General features: G+C 40.3%; 1 protein-coding gene across 2 annotated transcripts in view; it reads left to right on the forward strand.

Annotated features, from left to right (window-relative positions):
• LOC145772010 (ATP-binding cassette sub-family C member 4-like) overlaps window positions 1-12,244 on the forward strand; it is a 29,365-nt gene that overhangs the window by 14,082 nt on the left and 3,039 nt on the right. The window contains exons 15-30 of one of the 2 annotated variants that reach the window (XM_082583813.1): window positions 604-754; window positions 1,386-1,450; window positions 1,763-1,810; window positions 1,986-2,203; window positions 2,764-2,933; window positions 3,339-3,485; window positions 3,875-3,954; window positions 4,140-4,290; window positions 6,167-6,286; window positions 7,012-7,241; window positions 7,554-7,745; window positions 8,424-8,582; window positions 9,676-9,765; window positions 10,723-10,895; window positions 11,409-11,514; window positions 11,937-12,068. In XM_082583813.1, coding sequence (XP_082439939.1) covers window positions 604-754; window positions 1,386-1,450; window positions 1,763-1,810; window positions 1,986-2,203; window positions 2,764-2,933; window positions 3,339-3,485; window positions 3,875-3,954; window positions 4,140-4,290; window positions 6,167-6,286; window positions 7,012-7,241; window positions 7,554-7,745; window positions 8,424-8,582; window positions 9,676-9,765; window positions 10,723-10,895; window positions 11,409-11,514; window positions 11,937-12,068 — 2,232 coding nt within the window. The remainder of the gene's footprint in view (window positions 1-603; window positions 755-1,385; window positions 1,451-1,762; window positions 1,811-1,985; window positions 2,204-2,763; window positions 2,934-3,338; window positions 3,486-3,874; window positions 3,955-4,139; window positions 4,291-6,166; window positions 6,287-7,011; window positions 7,242-7,553; window positions 7,746-8,423; window positions 8,583-9,675; window positions 9,766-10,722; window positions 10,896-11,408; window positions 11,515-11,936; window positions 12,069-12,244) is intronic. The other variant, XR_014289269.1, reaches the window with a different exon arrangement.

Genomic DNA, 12,244 nt, shown 5'->3' on the forward strand with positions numbered 1-12,244 from the left:
ATTAATCATTTTAGATGGAGTAAAATTACCCGTCCTATACCAAAAACTCGTGATGGTTCACCACATTTTTTTCAGCAGCAGCGGTCAAGCTTGATCGCTTTCAACAAATGCCTTCAGGCGATGCTGCCAAGTTGTTCTATGCAATGTCTCAACAAACGTTCCTTTGAACTTGGTTGTTCGCGGCATTGCTGTTTCCAGATAGCCGAAATACCTTTGCTCTCATAATTTTGATTGGGTTGTGAAGCTGCGCTGCTGCAACCATGCACTTCATTGACCAATCAACTGTTTATGCACGTTTTAGAATTTAAATTCTTCAAACTTTTTCTCCGTTTCCCATATTTCGCTCAGTCGTTCTGGTCTATCGCTCATTGTAGCTAGCACTTTCGTTTTCATCCTGACGAAAAGTACGTAATGACGAAAAATATATGTCATATGACATGACAACACGCATGAGTATTTGAGTAATTCTTATTCAGCTAGCGAAATCCGTCCTTTTTACATTGCTTCAAAGTCTGCAATTACATATATTGAATGTAGTCGAAATCTTTTTTCCCAAGTTTTTTTCTGTATAGAGTCTGAGAAAAAGTTGTTTCTCACGTCCAGGGTGAAGTAGCAGGGCAAGGGACGTTCAGCGAACTTCAGGCTCAGGGCACAGACTTTTCTCTGCTGGTGAAAACGCAGGACGGTGACGACTGCTTGAACCCTGACCTTGTTGACTTCGCAAATGTTCCGTTTAAGTCGTCAGATGTTCCTGGTAAGTGACATAAGGTTTTTTTTAATATCTTTTCTAGACATTGGTATCCTTGCTTCATTAGATATTAATGTTAAAAGTAATACTGGTTTTGTTTATGGCTTGCGCTGCCCATGACTTTTTGCTCTGCCCATGACTTTTTGCTCTGTCCATGCCATTCGTACTCTTAGCACTCGCACTTCTAAAAGTACGAAGTGCTTTACAGCTTGAAGCAATGAACCATCTACTTGCCATACTTAACTTATGTACAAGTGTACAACCAATCAAATTTTCAGCTGATGCATCGACACATCATGGCATTGTTGTGAATTTGTACCTTCACCACTTTTTGAGTTTTCATTTTGTTGTCGGATCTTTCTTTATTTTTAGACGAGGTAGTTTTCTTCGTGTAGAAGCGATTTTCAAAGCAGATTCATAATGATTCTTTATGAAAGGCCTTGAATTTTTTTTATTTTGGCTTGAGAGACATTAACCAGAGTAACCAGAAAGGACGTTTTAAAATTGCAATTGAAAGATAAAGCTTTGAAACCCTCCATTTAAAAATAGTTTTCGTATTTACTGACTGATTAAATATAATTTGTTGTCTGGCATCCCTGAGACTATATTTTTCCATATTATCACCAACTGATTTTAGTTTCGAAACAAGAAAAGGATGATCGGATTGTGCAAATGACGTCACCAAACGATGACGTAGAAGAGGTAACGTATTGCAATGAACAGAAAGTTAGTGGATGAAAAAATATATGTTTACGCAATACGTATATGTTTGTTGATTAAAGAAATGTCGTTTCTCTAATTGAGAAAGTTTTTTTTTTCTGACACGCAATTTTTATATTTGTGTAATTCGTACACTTGTAGAGGCTTTGTCGCACGCCTGGTCAGTGGCCAGCGTTGTTGTCGTCTTAATGACTTGCGAATATCATTTAGTTTTGTTTTCTGCATTTGTGCCATGAAATAGTCATGTTTATTCATACTGTTTGTGTTTTGTTGACATTATCCAATGTCTTTTAGGTTGGCGAAGGCATGTCTTCAGAAGAAGTTACTCTTCTCAAGAATGATGTAAGTTTTTAACAACGAACGATTTGTGAATGAAAGTAGGCGAATGACGACATTAAAAACCTTTCAATTTTATATTTCTTGTCCTCTTACCACTGTTGATTTTTAAAGCTAAAAACGATTTCTTTCTAAATGCTAGAACAAGAGCCAATGTCGAAATAAATACTTTATTATACAGGAAGTTAAAGTCGAAATTGTCAAACCGAGTGAAACTGAAAAGGAAAAATCCGATCACCCGATTAAGGATTCGAACCCACCACCTCAGCAGCTCGGCTTTCGTTCTTACTACAGATTCTTCAAAGCAGGAGTCCTCGCCTCGTACCTCATTGTCATGTTTGCCATCATCGTGGGCAATCACGTGTTACTCATATGCTCGGATTGGTGGCTTGCTCAGTGGTGAGTTGATGTTGTTTTACATTGAAATGTCGTCACGGAGTGTAGTTACTGAGCGATCACTCTAACATGGATGGCGGGTACCCTGTTTGGCTTAAGACAGTTATTCTGACCCGAATGTGTTAAACAACTCAAACACGCAAAATGCCATGCTGCAATCAACGAAAACATCGATTTTGGAATTTATTTAAGCTGCATGGCTAAACTGCATACGCTATTGACTGGCTAGCAGTGAAAGATTTAGGTTGACAAAGCTAGAAGGCAAGGAAGCCAATCTTGTACTCCTTCAAGCAAATGAAGTGACTACAAGATAAAGCTCGATGGGTATCGAACGTGCGTCTTTGTCTTTCCAGCGCTGGTTAGGTGTTCTCACCATGTCCGTACACTCCCCAAGACAGTAAGTCAATGTAAAAAAGGTTGATTTGCCGTCTGGGGTCGACGTACACCCTGTCAGAAAAAATAAGCCCCTTTATATTGAACTAACGTCTGCAAACGTTGAACAAATTTATAGAGGACGAATTTGTTAGATTTGGGTGGTCGGTAAAGCAAATTTTTGTTTTAAGGGCCGAAAATGCGGAAAAGTTTCGCAAACATGCCGCGGAGAACCCTTCGATTGCCATGCCTTCTGGAGTCCCTAACCCAGCCGGCAATGGCACATTCACCACAACTCCACCTTTGACTGTCACAGCTACTTTGCTTTTCGACGAGTATTACTATGTGGTGATGTATTCAAGTGAGTAATTTGGACTTGTCTACGGTGTATTCACTATTCAAGCTAGAGTTAAATTATTGTCCATTGTGAAATCGTGTGTGTTTTGTCTCAGTATTAACTTAAATTTTGCCAATCTGGTTTGTTAATTTTGTCTTTTTTACAATAAAAACGAAATCTTAACGTTGAAAAACTGGTGTTCGGAATATCAATACATTATCGAAATTTTATGGCTTTTTATTTGTTCATGATACTATGTAATACGCGCACTAAGTGTGTGACCACTTTTTAAGGGCCCTGGAGAAGCTTTGCTAACACTGCTAACATTTCATTGTAGCAATTCTCGCTCACAAGGCAAAAGGGCATTAACTTTTCAAGCATTGTTTGCTTGTTTTTTGAAATTTAATCGTCCGTGTATGCACGCAACAGTTCTCACCGTTGGATATCTGCTCTCAATGTACATACGGACGGCCATGCATTTCTATCTCTGTGTGCGATCAAGCATACAACTGCACGGTGGAATGCTCTCTGCAATCTTGAAGGCGAAGATACGTTTTTTTGACACAAACCCAGTTGGTAAGTGGCGTTGTGTAAAATCTACACTCATCTTTTTGCTTCGGTTTTGTGTAAAAATGCAGGGCTTACTTTTTGTTCGATATTAAATCTTGCAAGAACGATTTCTTTATTCTTTGATGTAGAATCTTTAGTTTGAAATAATGCCTTCAATTTTTTTTTTTATACTTTTGTACCCTTTGAGTTGCTTTTGCTTCGTTTGGCGGTCTGAAGCACGATGGAAGAATGATGCATACCTGTCAGGACAAAGATTAAAATAGCTAACAGCCGCACTAAAAGTGACTCGAATCTGGTCTTTCATTTTATCTTATGTTTTAGTTGTAATTGCTTACCGAAGCTAACAAAATGTTTAAAATAAATAACACACCCCTGATGTTTCTTTATACTTCCAGGGTCGGTGTTGAACAGATTCTCAAAAGATATGAACCAAGTAGATGAGTTATTACCACACGCTTTCATGGATGTTATTTTTGTAAGTTGGAATGTCATTTTCTAACCTGCACTTATTTTCTTTATTCTGACGTCGAAAATCGTTTCTTAAAAGCGAGTTCTTGAATGTTGGCTATCTGTCATTAAAATTCGGTTTTATCAACGTCTATAGACGTTAAATCAATGTGAAAAGGAAAGATTTTGACAACGGGCTTCTTACGTTGTTAGATGTGGGGGTGCATCCTTGCCATTCTGATATTCGTGGTATCCGTCAACTACTTTGTCGTCATCATTGTCTTGCCGATGATCGTTTACTTTTTCTATGTGAGGAGATATTACGTCAGCACATCGCGGGAAGTGAAGCGTATCGAAGGAGCAAGTAAGTTCTTTTTTTATTGGATTAAAAGAATGCAATCTATTGCTTGATTGATTGGTACAATCGATTGTTTTTTGGACATTTCACTGCTAAAACCGCTTATCTGCTAAAACCGCTAAAACTAAAACTGCTAAAACCGCATCGACCCGCTCCTTCCAAAAGAGCAAGCTGGGTTTCGGCGCGGAAAATCCACTGTAGATCAGGTCACACTGTTGACCCAGGACATCGAGGACTGCTTTGAGGCAAAAAAGAAGGCCGGCGCTGTCTTTCTAGATCTCACAGCTGCCTACGATACGGTATGGCATCGCGGCCTTACTTACAAGCTGCTTCGCCTGCTCCCTGACCGACATATGGTCCATATGATCATGGAACTTGTCAGGAATCGAAGCTTCACCCTCACCACCGGCAACCCACGGCGAAGCAGACTGAGACGCCTAAAAAACGGCGTCCCACAGGGATCGGTCCTGGCTCCACTTCTTTTCAACATCTACACCCACGACCTGCCAACCACGGTCTCCGCAAAATACGCTTATGCGGACGATCTGGCAATTCTCCACTCCACAAAGTCGTGGGAAAATCTAGAAGATACCTTGAGCCAGGACATGCAAACCATCTCAGCTTATCTCCAGAACTGGCGACTGAAACTCAGCGAAACCAAAACTGTGGCGGCAGCTTTCCACTTACACAATCGGGAAGCTGATCGTGAGCTACATGTCTACAACAACGGAAAACCTCTGTCCTTCTGCCCCGAGCCAAGGTATCTTGGGGTGACACTAGACAGATCGCTCACATACCGCCACCATTTGGTGTCACTGCGCAAGAAACTGACATCCCGCGCTGCATTACTGAAGCGCCTGGCAGGCTCTAGCTGGGGGGCGAGGGCTGACACTTTGCGAATAGCAGCCTTAGCCCTTGTCTACTCTTCAGCAGAGTACTGTGCACCTGTCTGGTGCCGCAGTGCTCACTGCCACAACATCGACACTGCCATAAACAGCGCCCTGCGCACAGTGACCGGATGCCTGCGTCCCACACCATTGGACAATCTCCCCATTCTCGCTGGCATCCAACCTGCTGAGCTTCGTCGCGAAGAAGCCACTCTGTCCCTCGGTCGACGGGCACTGGAGCCTAATCATCTTCTCCACCACAAGATCTCTGCCTTCCCAAACGGGCACCCCCGCCGACTGAAATCAAGACACCCATTCGTGCCAGCCGCTCGGCTTCTGATCAACGAAGCTGATGAACAAGACATCTCTGCGGCTACTTGGGCGGACCATAAATGGCATTCTGAATGGAGGTCAAGCACCACCAGACTCCATTCATTCATCCCCGACGCCGACACGCGCCCCATCGGCCTGACACTACAGAGACGCGCATGGGTGCGCCTCAACCGTCTCCGTACGGGCGTCGGGCTTTTCCGCTCAACCATGCACCAATGGGGAATGGCTTCTTCCTCCTCCTGTGAATGTGGTGCCGAGGAACAGACCGCAGACCACATCATCAATGACTGTACCATCTTCAAGCCACCTAACGGAGTGGAAGGTCTGCGCGTCATGGATGATGAAACTAAAGACTGGCTGCTCTCTAGCAGCCTTCCAGTGTAGTCCGGGAACATTGTGAATCTGGGGTGGTAAAAGGATAGACCCTCGGCCCCAGAAGCTCAAACGACGACGACGACGACCGCTTATTCCTAAATTTCTTAAACTGTTAAAAAGCACCCTGGAAAAAGGTTCAAAGTTTTATTTTTGGTAGAAAAATCAAGTTTTTGATAAGTGAACAGTTCACGAATCAGTACAAAGTTTACAATCTATTTAGGGTCATGATATTTTGCACGAAACCTTTTAATGTTTTTCCTATCAAAAGTTGATTTTTTGTATTCCAGAGCGCAGTCCAGTTTTCGGACATTTGTCTTCATCTTTACAAGGACTGGTCCTAATTCGAACCTTTGGAGCTCAAGAAGAATTCATTGATAAATATCACCGTTTGCAAGACGTACACGGATGTAAGAGTTCGGGAATATTTTTCGTGCATATTTACTTTGATGATTGTATTATTGAAGCATCTTTAGAGGGTCTTTTTTATGAGACTGCTTCCAACGGTGTAACGTAGGCCTGGTCTGTGTGGGTGTTCGGTTGGGTGTAAAAGTATGAAATTCGTTCAGTCAATCGTTTTTTGTTTTTTTTTGCGCTTGTATTATATCTGAAATTCTATTGAGAAGCTATATGAATAGAGGCTAAGAAAAGCTAAAATAGAAGCTATTTGAATAAAAGTACTGCCTTCGCAATGGCGAAAAGTTTATGACTGATTTTGTGTAATTTGCATTTGCATCACACTTTTGTGTATGAACGAAATCATGTCCGCAAATCGTAGCGACAACTTTTTTGTGTTTTACAGTAAATTCCAGTCCAGAAAAAACTGTTTACCGTTGTGTTACAACATATATTGGCTAGTTTTAATAAAGTAGCAAATAATAGTTAAGCTTTAAATGCCAAAAACAAATATTACGTAAATACAGTATAAATCTATTTTTACGGCACCTTAAATATTGCCTTTCCCGGAACTAATTTTCGAGTGTAAGGTTTGTGGAAGGAAGTTTTAAAAAAAATTACCCAAGGGCTTAAAATATCTTGCTGTACCCGAATCTCAGGCCTGAAGTTAAACATAAATCAACATCCTTCTCTATTTTCAGTAACACTTTTCAAAACCCTGTGTTGATTTATTTGCTAGCTGCCTGGTCTGCGTTTGTGTACGGAGCTCGATGGATCGGTTTCCGCTTGGACATGGTCACGTCCATTTTCATTGGATACTGTGCGTTTCTTAGCGTCGTCTTGGTCTTGATGTTGCCAGACGACTCAGTCATAAACGCCGGCAACCTTGGGCTCACCTTAACCTACTCGATTAACCTGGCAACTGTCATCCAGTACTCGGTGCGTCAAAGTGCCGAGGTTGAAAATCTGGTGAGCGCTTTAAACTTGTTAAACAAACGTTTAAAGTTTTGTTGAAATATTTGATACTACATAGAAAACAATCGCTTGTTGTTTTTTCACCACTTATTCAACTGCTGAAGATTTTGTTTCATCATATGCTTGTCAATCAACATCAAATGATATGATACAACTTGTCAGTAGGAAAACTCACTTTATTTATTTTCTAATGCAGTGCTATTATTATACGAGTGTCCAACATTTTGTAAATAATTTTTATATATTTTTCTCCCATTTTGTTGTGCTAAAAGCCTTAAGGTAACATTCACTTTTTGCGTTTCTCAGATGACATCTGTTGAGAGAATTTACGAGTATCACGACATCCCACCAGAGTCTGATGATAATGACAAGAAACGTGTGCCCTCCGATTGGCCGATTGAAGGGGCGTTGTCTTTGGTTGACGTGTCATTTGCTTATTACAAGGGTGGTCCGACAGTCCTCAAGAATTTGTCTATTGAAATCAAAGCAAAGGAAAAGGTTCGTTCTTCAGTGCTTAGCTGTTTTTAAACATTTCATTGCTATGGTCATGGAGAGCTTGAAGCTGGAATCTTTGAAATAAAAACAAGAAAAGCTTTGAAATATTATCGCTGCGATACTTAAAGTAACTGGGTTTGATCAAAACTCTGCTTCTACCTAGCAAAAATGCTATTTTTACATCATTTTAATATCTGTAAAAATAACAGCTCTATTGGCTGAGCTAACCTTAGTAACGGGCCAAAACCATTGGACCAGGCTTGGTCACGTTTGCAGTTATTACAAATGGTTTTATGAATCAGCTTTTAACGTTTTAAGCATGAGTGTGAGAAAAGAGCTTCAGCTTGAAAGCCGCTGTTCATCTGCTCTTCAACGTGTCCTCTCCAACGTAAATTTCATTCGAAGCAAAGAAAACAGGTCGCGTTGTTCTGGTAAAAGAAAGTTTGTCCACAGTAAGAATGATTATATTAGCGTGCGGACTGGTTAGAACGGCGACCTGTTCGGTTCTACACTGCAGCTCCGCTATATTTTTTGTTGTTATTTTCGCAATGGTGAGCACTGAGCAGTCATACTTGATTTCTAGCGAGTCATAGTAATCGAAAAAGAATCTAAGCAATTCCTACTAATGGTTAATTGATTATTGCTTCCGTACTAAATCATCTCTTAAACTTTACTTTGCAGCTTGGTGTGGTCGGCCGCACGGGGGCGGGCAAGAGCTCCCTTATAGCTTCCATATTCCGAATGTCTGACGCCATGTTGGGAACGATCACAATCGACGGAATAGACACATCTCAGATCAGACTGCACGACTTGCGCAGTGTTCTGGCTATTATTCCTCAGGCAAGCTATTACTAACACTGTGTCACAATCAATGTGCAAGGCCACGCGATGGACTGCTTTGTGTCTTCAACGAGCGTATTGTTTTGATTGTAAAATTCTGGTGCGATGTGTTATTATCGGTTATTGACCTGAAGTAACCTTTGATTGCAGGTCTCTATTATGTAATGTCCTTCCAGAGCATTCGGGACATTCATTCAGAACAAATCTGGAATGTTCTGTTGTTTTTCACAATTGCCGAGTGACGTTTGTCATGACGTCATAAGGGTGTTTACCAGTAGATCTGTGATTGCGAAATCTTTATTATGTAACGTGTTTTCTACAACCTTCTACTCCTACGTGACTATCTAGAAGCCTCTTTAAACCTGCTATAAATAGTGGTGTGAATTGATGGATTATTATTATTACGAGTTGATGGGAGTTGTATTATGATGAGTTGGTGATGAGAGATCATTGTTGTAGTAGTAACAGTTTTTAATAGACGCAAAGATTATTGTTGATCGAGAGTTGAAGTATTGAATACGAGTAAAGCAAAGTTGATGCTAATATAATTTCTGATTGAAATTAGAATCGTATGAGAAGCTGTGAGTGGATCACGTTAGACTCGATCAAAAGCAGCAAGCGTTGGAATCTATTGCTGTTTACTGTTACTTTGATTAATTGCTGGAAGTGGTGAACCATTCGTTGGAGTCCTTCAAGCGTTTTCATATATATATCATTTCACTAGTAGAACTATCCGTGAATTTAGTTGACTGCTTTTCGGTTTAACCCATTAAACTACGTCATTGAACCTTTCCAAGTCTTTTTCCTGGTAAGAGATAGAAAAAAATCGTGACACACTGCAACATCGTATTTCTCGTATTCTTTCCTGCCCACATCTCTGATTCTCTGTGTTGAACAAAGCACGAAGTTACTGGCAAGCAATAGTAACATTCACCACTGCGCAGTTTAGTTGATCAATAGATCGCTAATGCCAATTCATTAATATTTTTTGTGTATTCAAATTATTGTGTTTGCACTAGTTGCTACCAGCAGACCACGTGACATTTATGCAAAATCACCGTTATTTGGTAATTAAAGCGTTTCAATTTCCCAGGACCCTGTTTTGTTTGGTGCCACCATGCGAAAGAATTTGGACGCTTTTTCGTCATATACCGATGACCAATTATGGAGCGCTTTGGAGCAGGTTTGTACATTATTGATGTAAACTATTCTGAGGCTTACACTGGTTACAGGTTCATAACGTTTATGAATCATAAGATACGTTCTTTTGGAATCTCTCAGTTGAAGGCGAGGCTCTGATTGGTAGGAACTTTTGTAGTTCAGGAATGCACTACGTGTGCTGAATCTGGAGTTTATCCACTGATCAGGCTGCTGCTTGGACTGAAAAATCAAATCAAGAAATATGTTGTGTTTATAAAACTGAAAAACAAAAATTGTAATACGCTGGCTTTTCGATGTTTTCCTTTGCGGTCTGCGGAATAGAAGGCCAGTGATTGAAATTTCAACTACACTGCATTTGTTCCGTCTAACCGTTTAATATAAACGTAAAAATAAATAAACGTTTGAGCACAAATACAGTAGTCTTGGCTTGTGCCCAAGCGTTTATTTATTTTATTTCCCACATCTTTTGCATTAGATTAATTCACGTTGAGATTAAGGCACTCGCTTTCCAATCATGCAATCCTGGTTCGACTCCCGGCTTATGCTGGTTGTTGACAAACACTGCTCACCTCTACCCAGGGTGTAATAAATTGGGTGGGCGTAGTTGCTGAAGTAAAGGCGGCCGAGAGAAAGGAACTGGCCACCCTACTCTCGTTAGTGCCGAAGGCTTAGTACAATAAAAACCTTATCTTCTCATCCCCCGATGCTTGGATTCAAGTATGGGACTCACCTTTAGCTTAATTCACACCCTTTCCTGATACCGGACAATGTCGCATATACGGCGGGGAAACTTTTGTCACGACTGGAGATTTACTGCTACGCCCCAACAACTGGAGAAAGTTTTCAAACTTAGTTTAAATTTGATCGAATTAATGTTTCCTGGTTAAAAATCTATTTTGTTTGGCACGAAAAGTTCAGAGAAAAGCTGTTTGCTCGAAAGGAAAGGTTGTCGCACTCACATCTTGTTGTTACCTCTCAGGTGCAGTTGAAATCTCTTGTTGAAAGTCTTCCTTTGAAACTAGAGAGCAAACTCAGCGAGGCGGGTTCGAATCTCAGCGTGGGTCAGCGACAGCTTGTCTGCTTGGCAAGAGCTATACTGAGGAACAACAGAATTCTGATCATTGACGAAGCAACGGCAAATGTGGATTTAAGGTATGTAAAGATTGAAGATATTGTGGAGAAAGTAAATTCTAGTCTATCAAGCTTGCTTTGTTTATATTACCCTCTTCATATTAACAAGATTATTAAATTAACATGAACCTCTTTAACAAAAGCTTACCTCGTTTACCAACTCACTCAGCAAATCAGTTGTTTAAGGTAACAACAGGTAATATTGTAAATAACTCAGTAATATGAAAAGATAACAGGTGATATAGGATAGACTCATATGTCAAAGGATAGGTTGCGGTTCAAAGAGGGATTTATTCTTAATCTACACATCGAATCACAGTTTTTATTGACTGAAAAGGTACATTTTCAAGGAAAAAATTAACTAACATTAAGTTGAATAAGAGTTTAAATTTGTTAATGCCCCATAACATTGACAAAGCTTTATCACTGAGTTGATCAACTTGCCATCTAGCGTGTGGTCACCGCCTCAAATGAACATAGCAGATTATTGTTTGCTATATAAGTCCAAAGTCCATGTTATCACTATTACTGCAGAACGGACCACTTGATACAAGAAACGATCCGAAAACGATTCTCCCACTGCACGGTTATAACTGTAGCCCACCGCCTCAACACCATCATACATTCAGACAGGATTCTGGTGAGTTGAAATATCACGTCTTGTGGTTGGTAGAGCAGACACTGGTTGGTGCTGTGATATTTCAGTTAAGTGTTTCAGGCTATCTTTGCGTACGAGATGTTGCATAAGCACAAGCAGGGTTTTGTGCTCTGGAAAGTAGAGGACATGACATGAGTATTTTTGGTGATTATATGTGCTTTATATAGCGCTACATCTACAACCATCGTAGATATGCATTGATTTCAGCACTTACATAGGTAGAAAATAATAATGCTTTCAGCAACAGAAAATAGCACTGGCAGAAACGTTACAGTTTCAATCTTGATGACTCGTCAGTGGTTTAAAGTCTGTCATCAGAAATGCACAAAACTGCCGTAATGTCTGTCTTTAGTTTGGAGCTGTATTCAAAGCAGTTTATCTTTTAAGTCCATGCTTTACCGAAGGTGCTTGATGACGGACAATTAGTAGAATGCGACCACCCTCATATCTTGCTGAAGGACGAGAAAAGCCGATTCTCTGAAATGATAACGATGACTGGAGACCAAGAACAAATGTTAAGGGAGTCTGCTGAGAAGGTTAGAAGTGAAAATTCAACCTTATGTTTTTCAAGTCAAGTGTTATTTTGCTGTCCATTTTACGTTTTTTAAGTCTTGACGTTGGAAATACGTAGAAATAACATCAAAAGTATAACTATATTTTTTAACTGAATTTTTGTGCCAATTGTAGTACGTACAAATTTAACAACTACGGC

The sequence above is a fragment of the Aplidium turbinatum genome, chromosome 6 (genome assembly GCF_918807975.1).
Source record: "Aplidium turbinatum chromosome 6, kaAplTurb1.1, whole genome shotgun sequence".
NCBI lineage: Eukaryota > Metazoa > Chordata > Ascidiacea > Aplousobranchia > Polyclinidae > Aplidium > Aplidium turbinatum.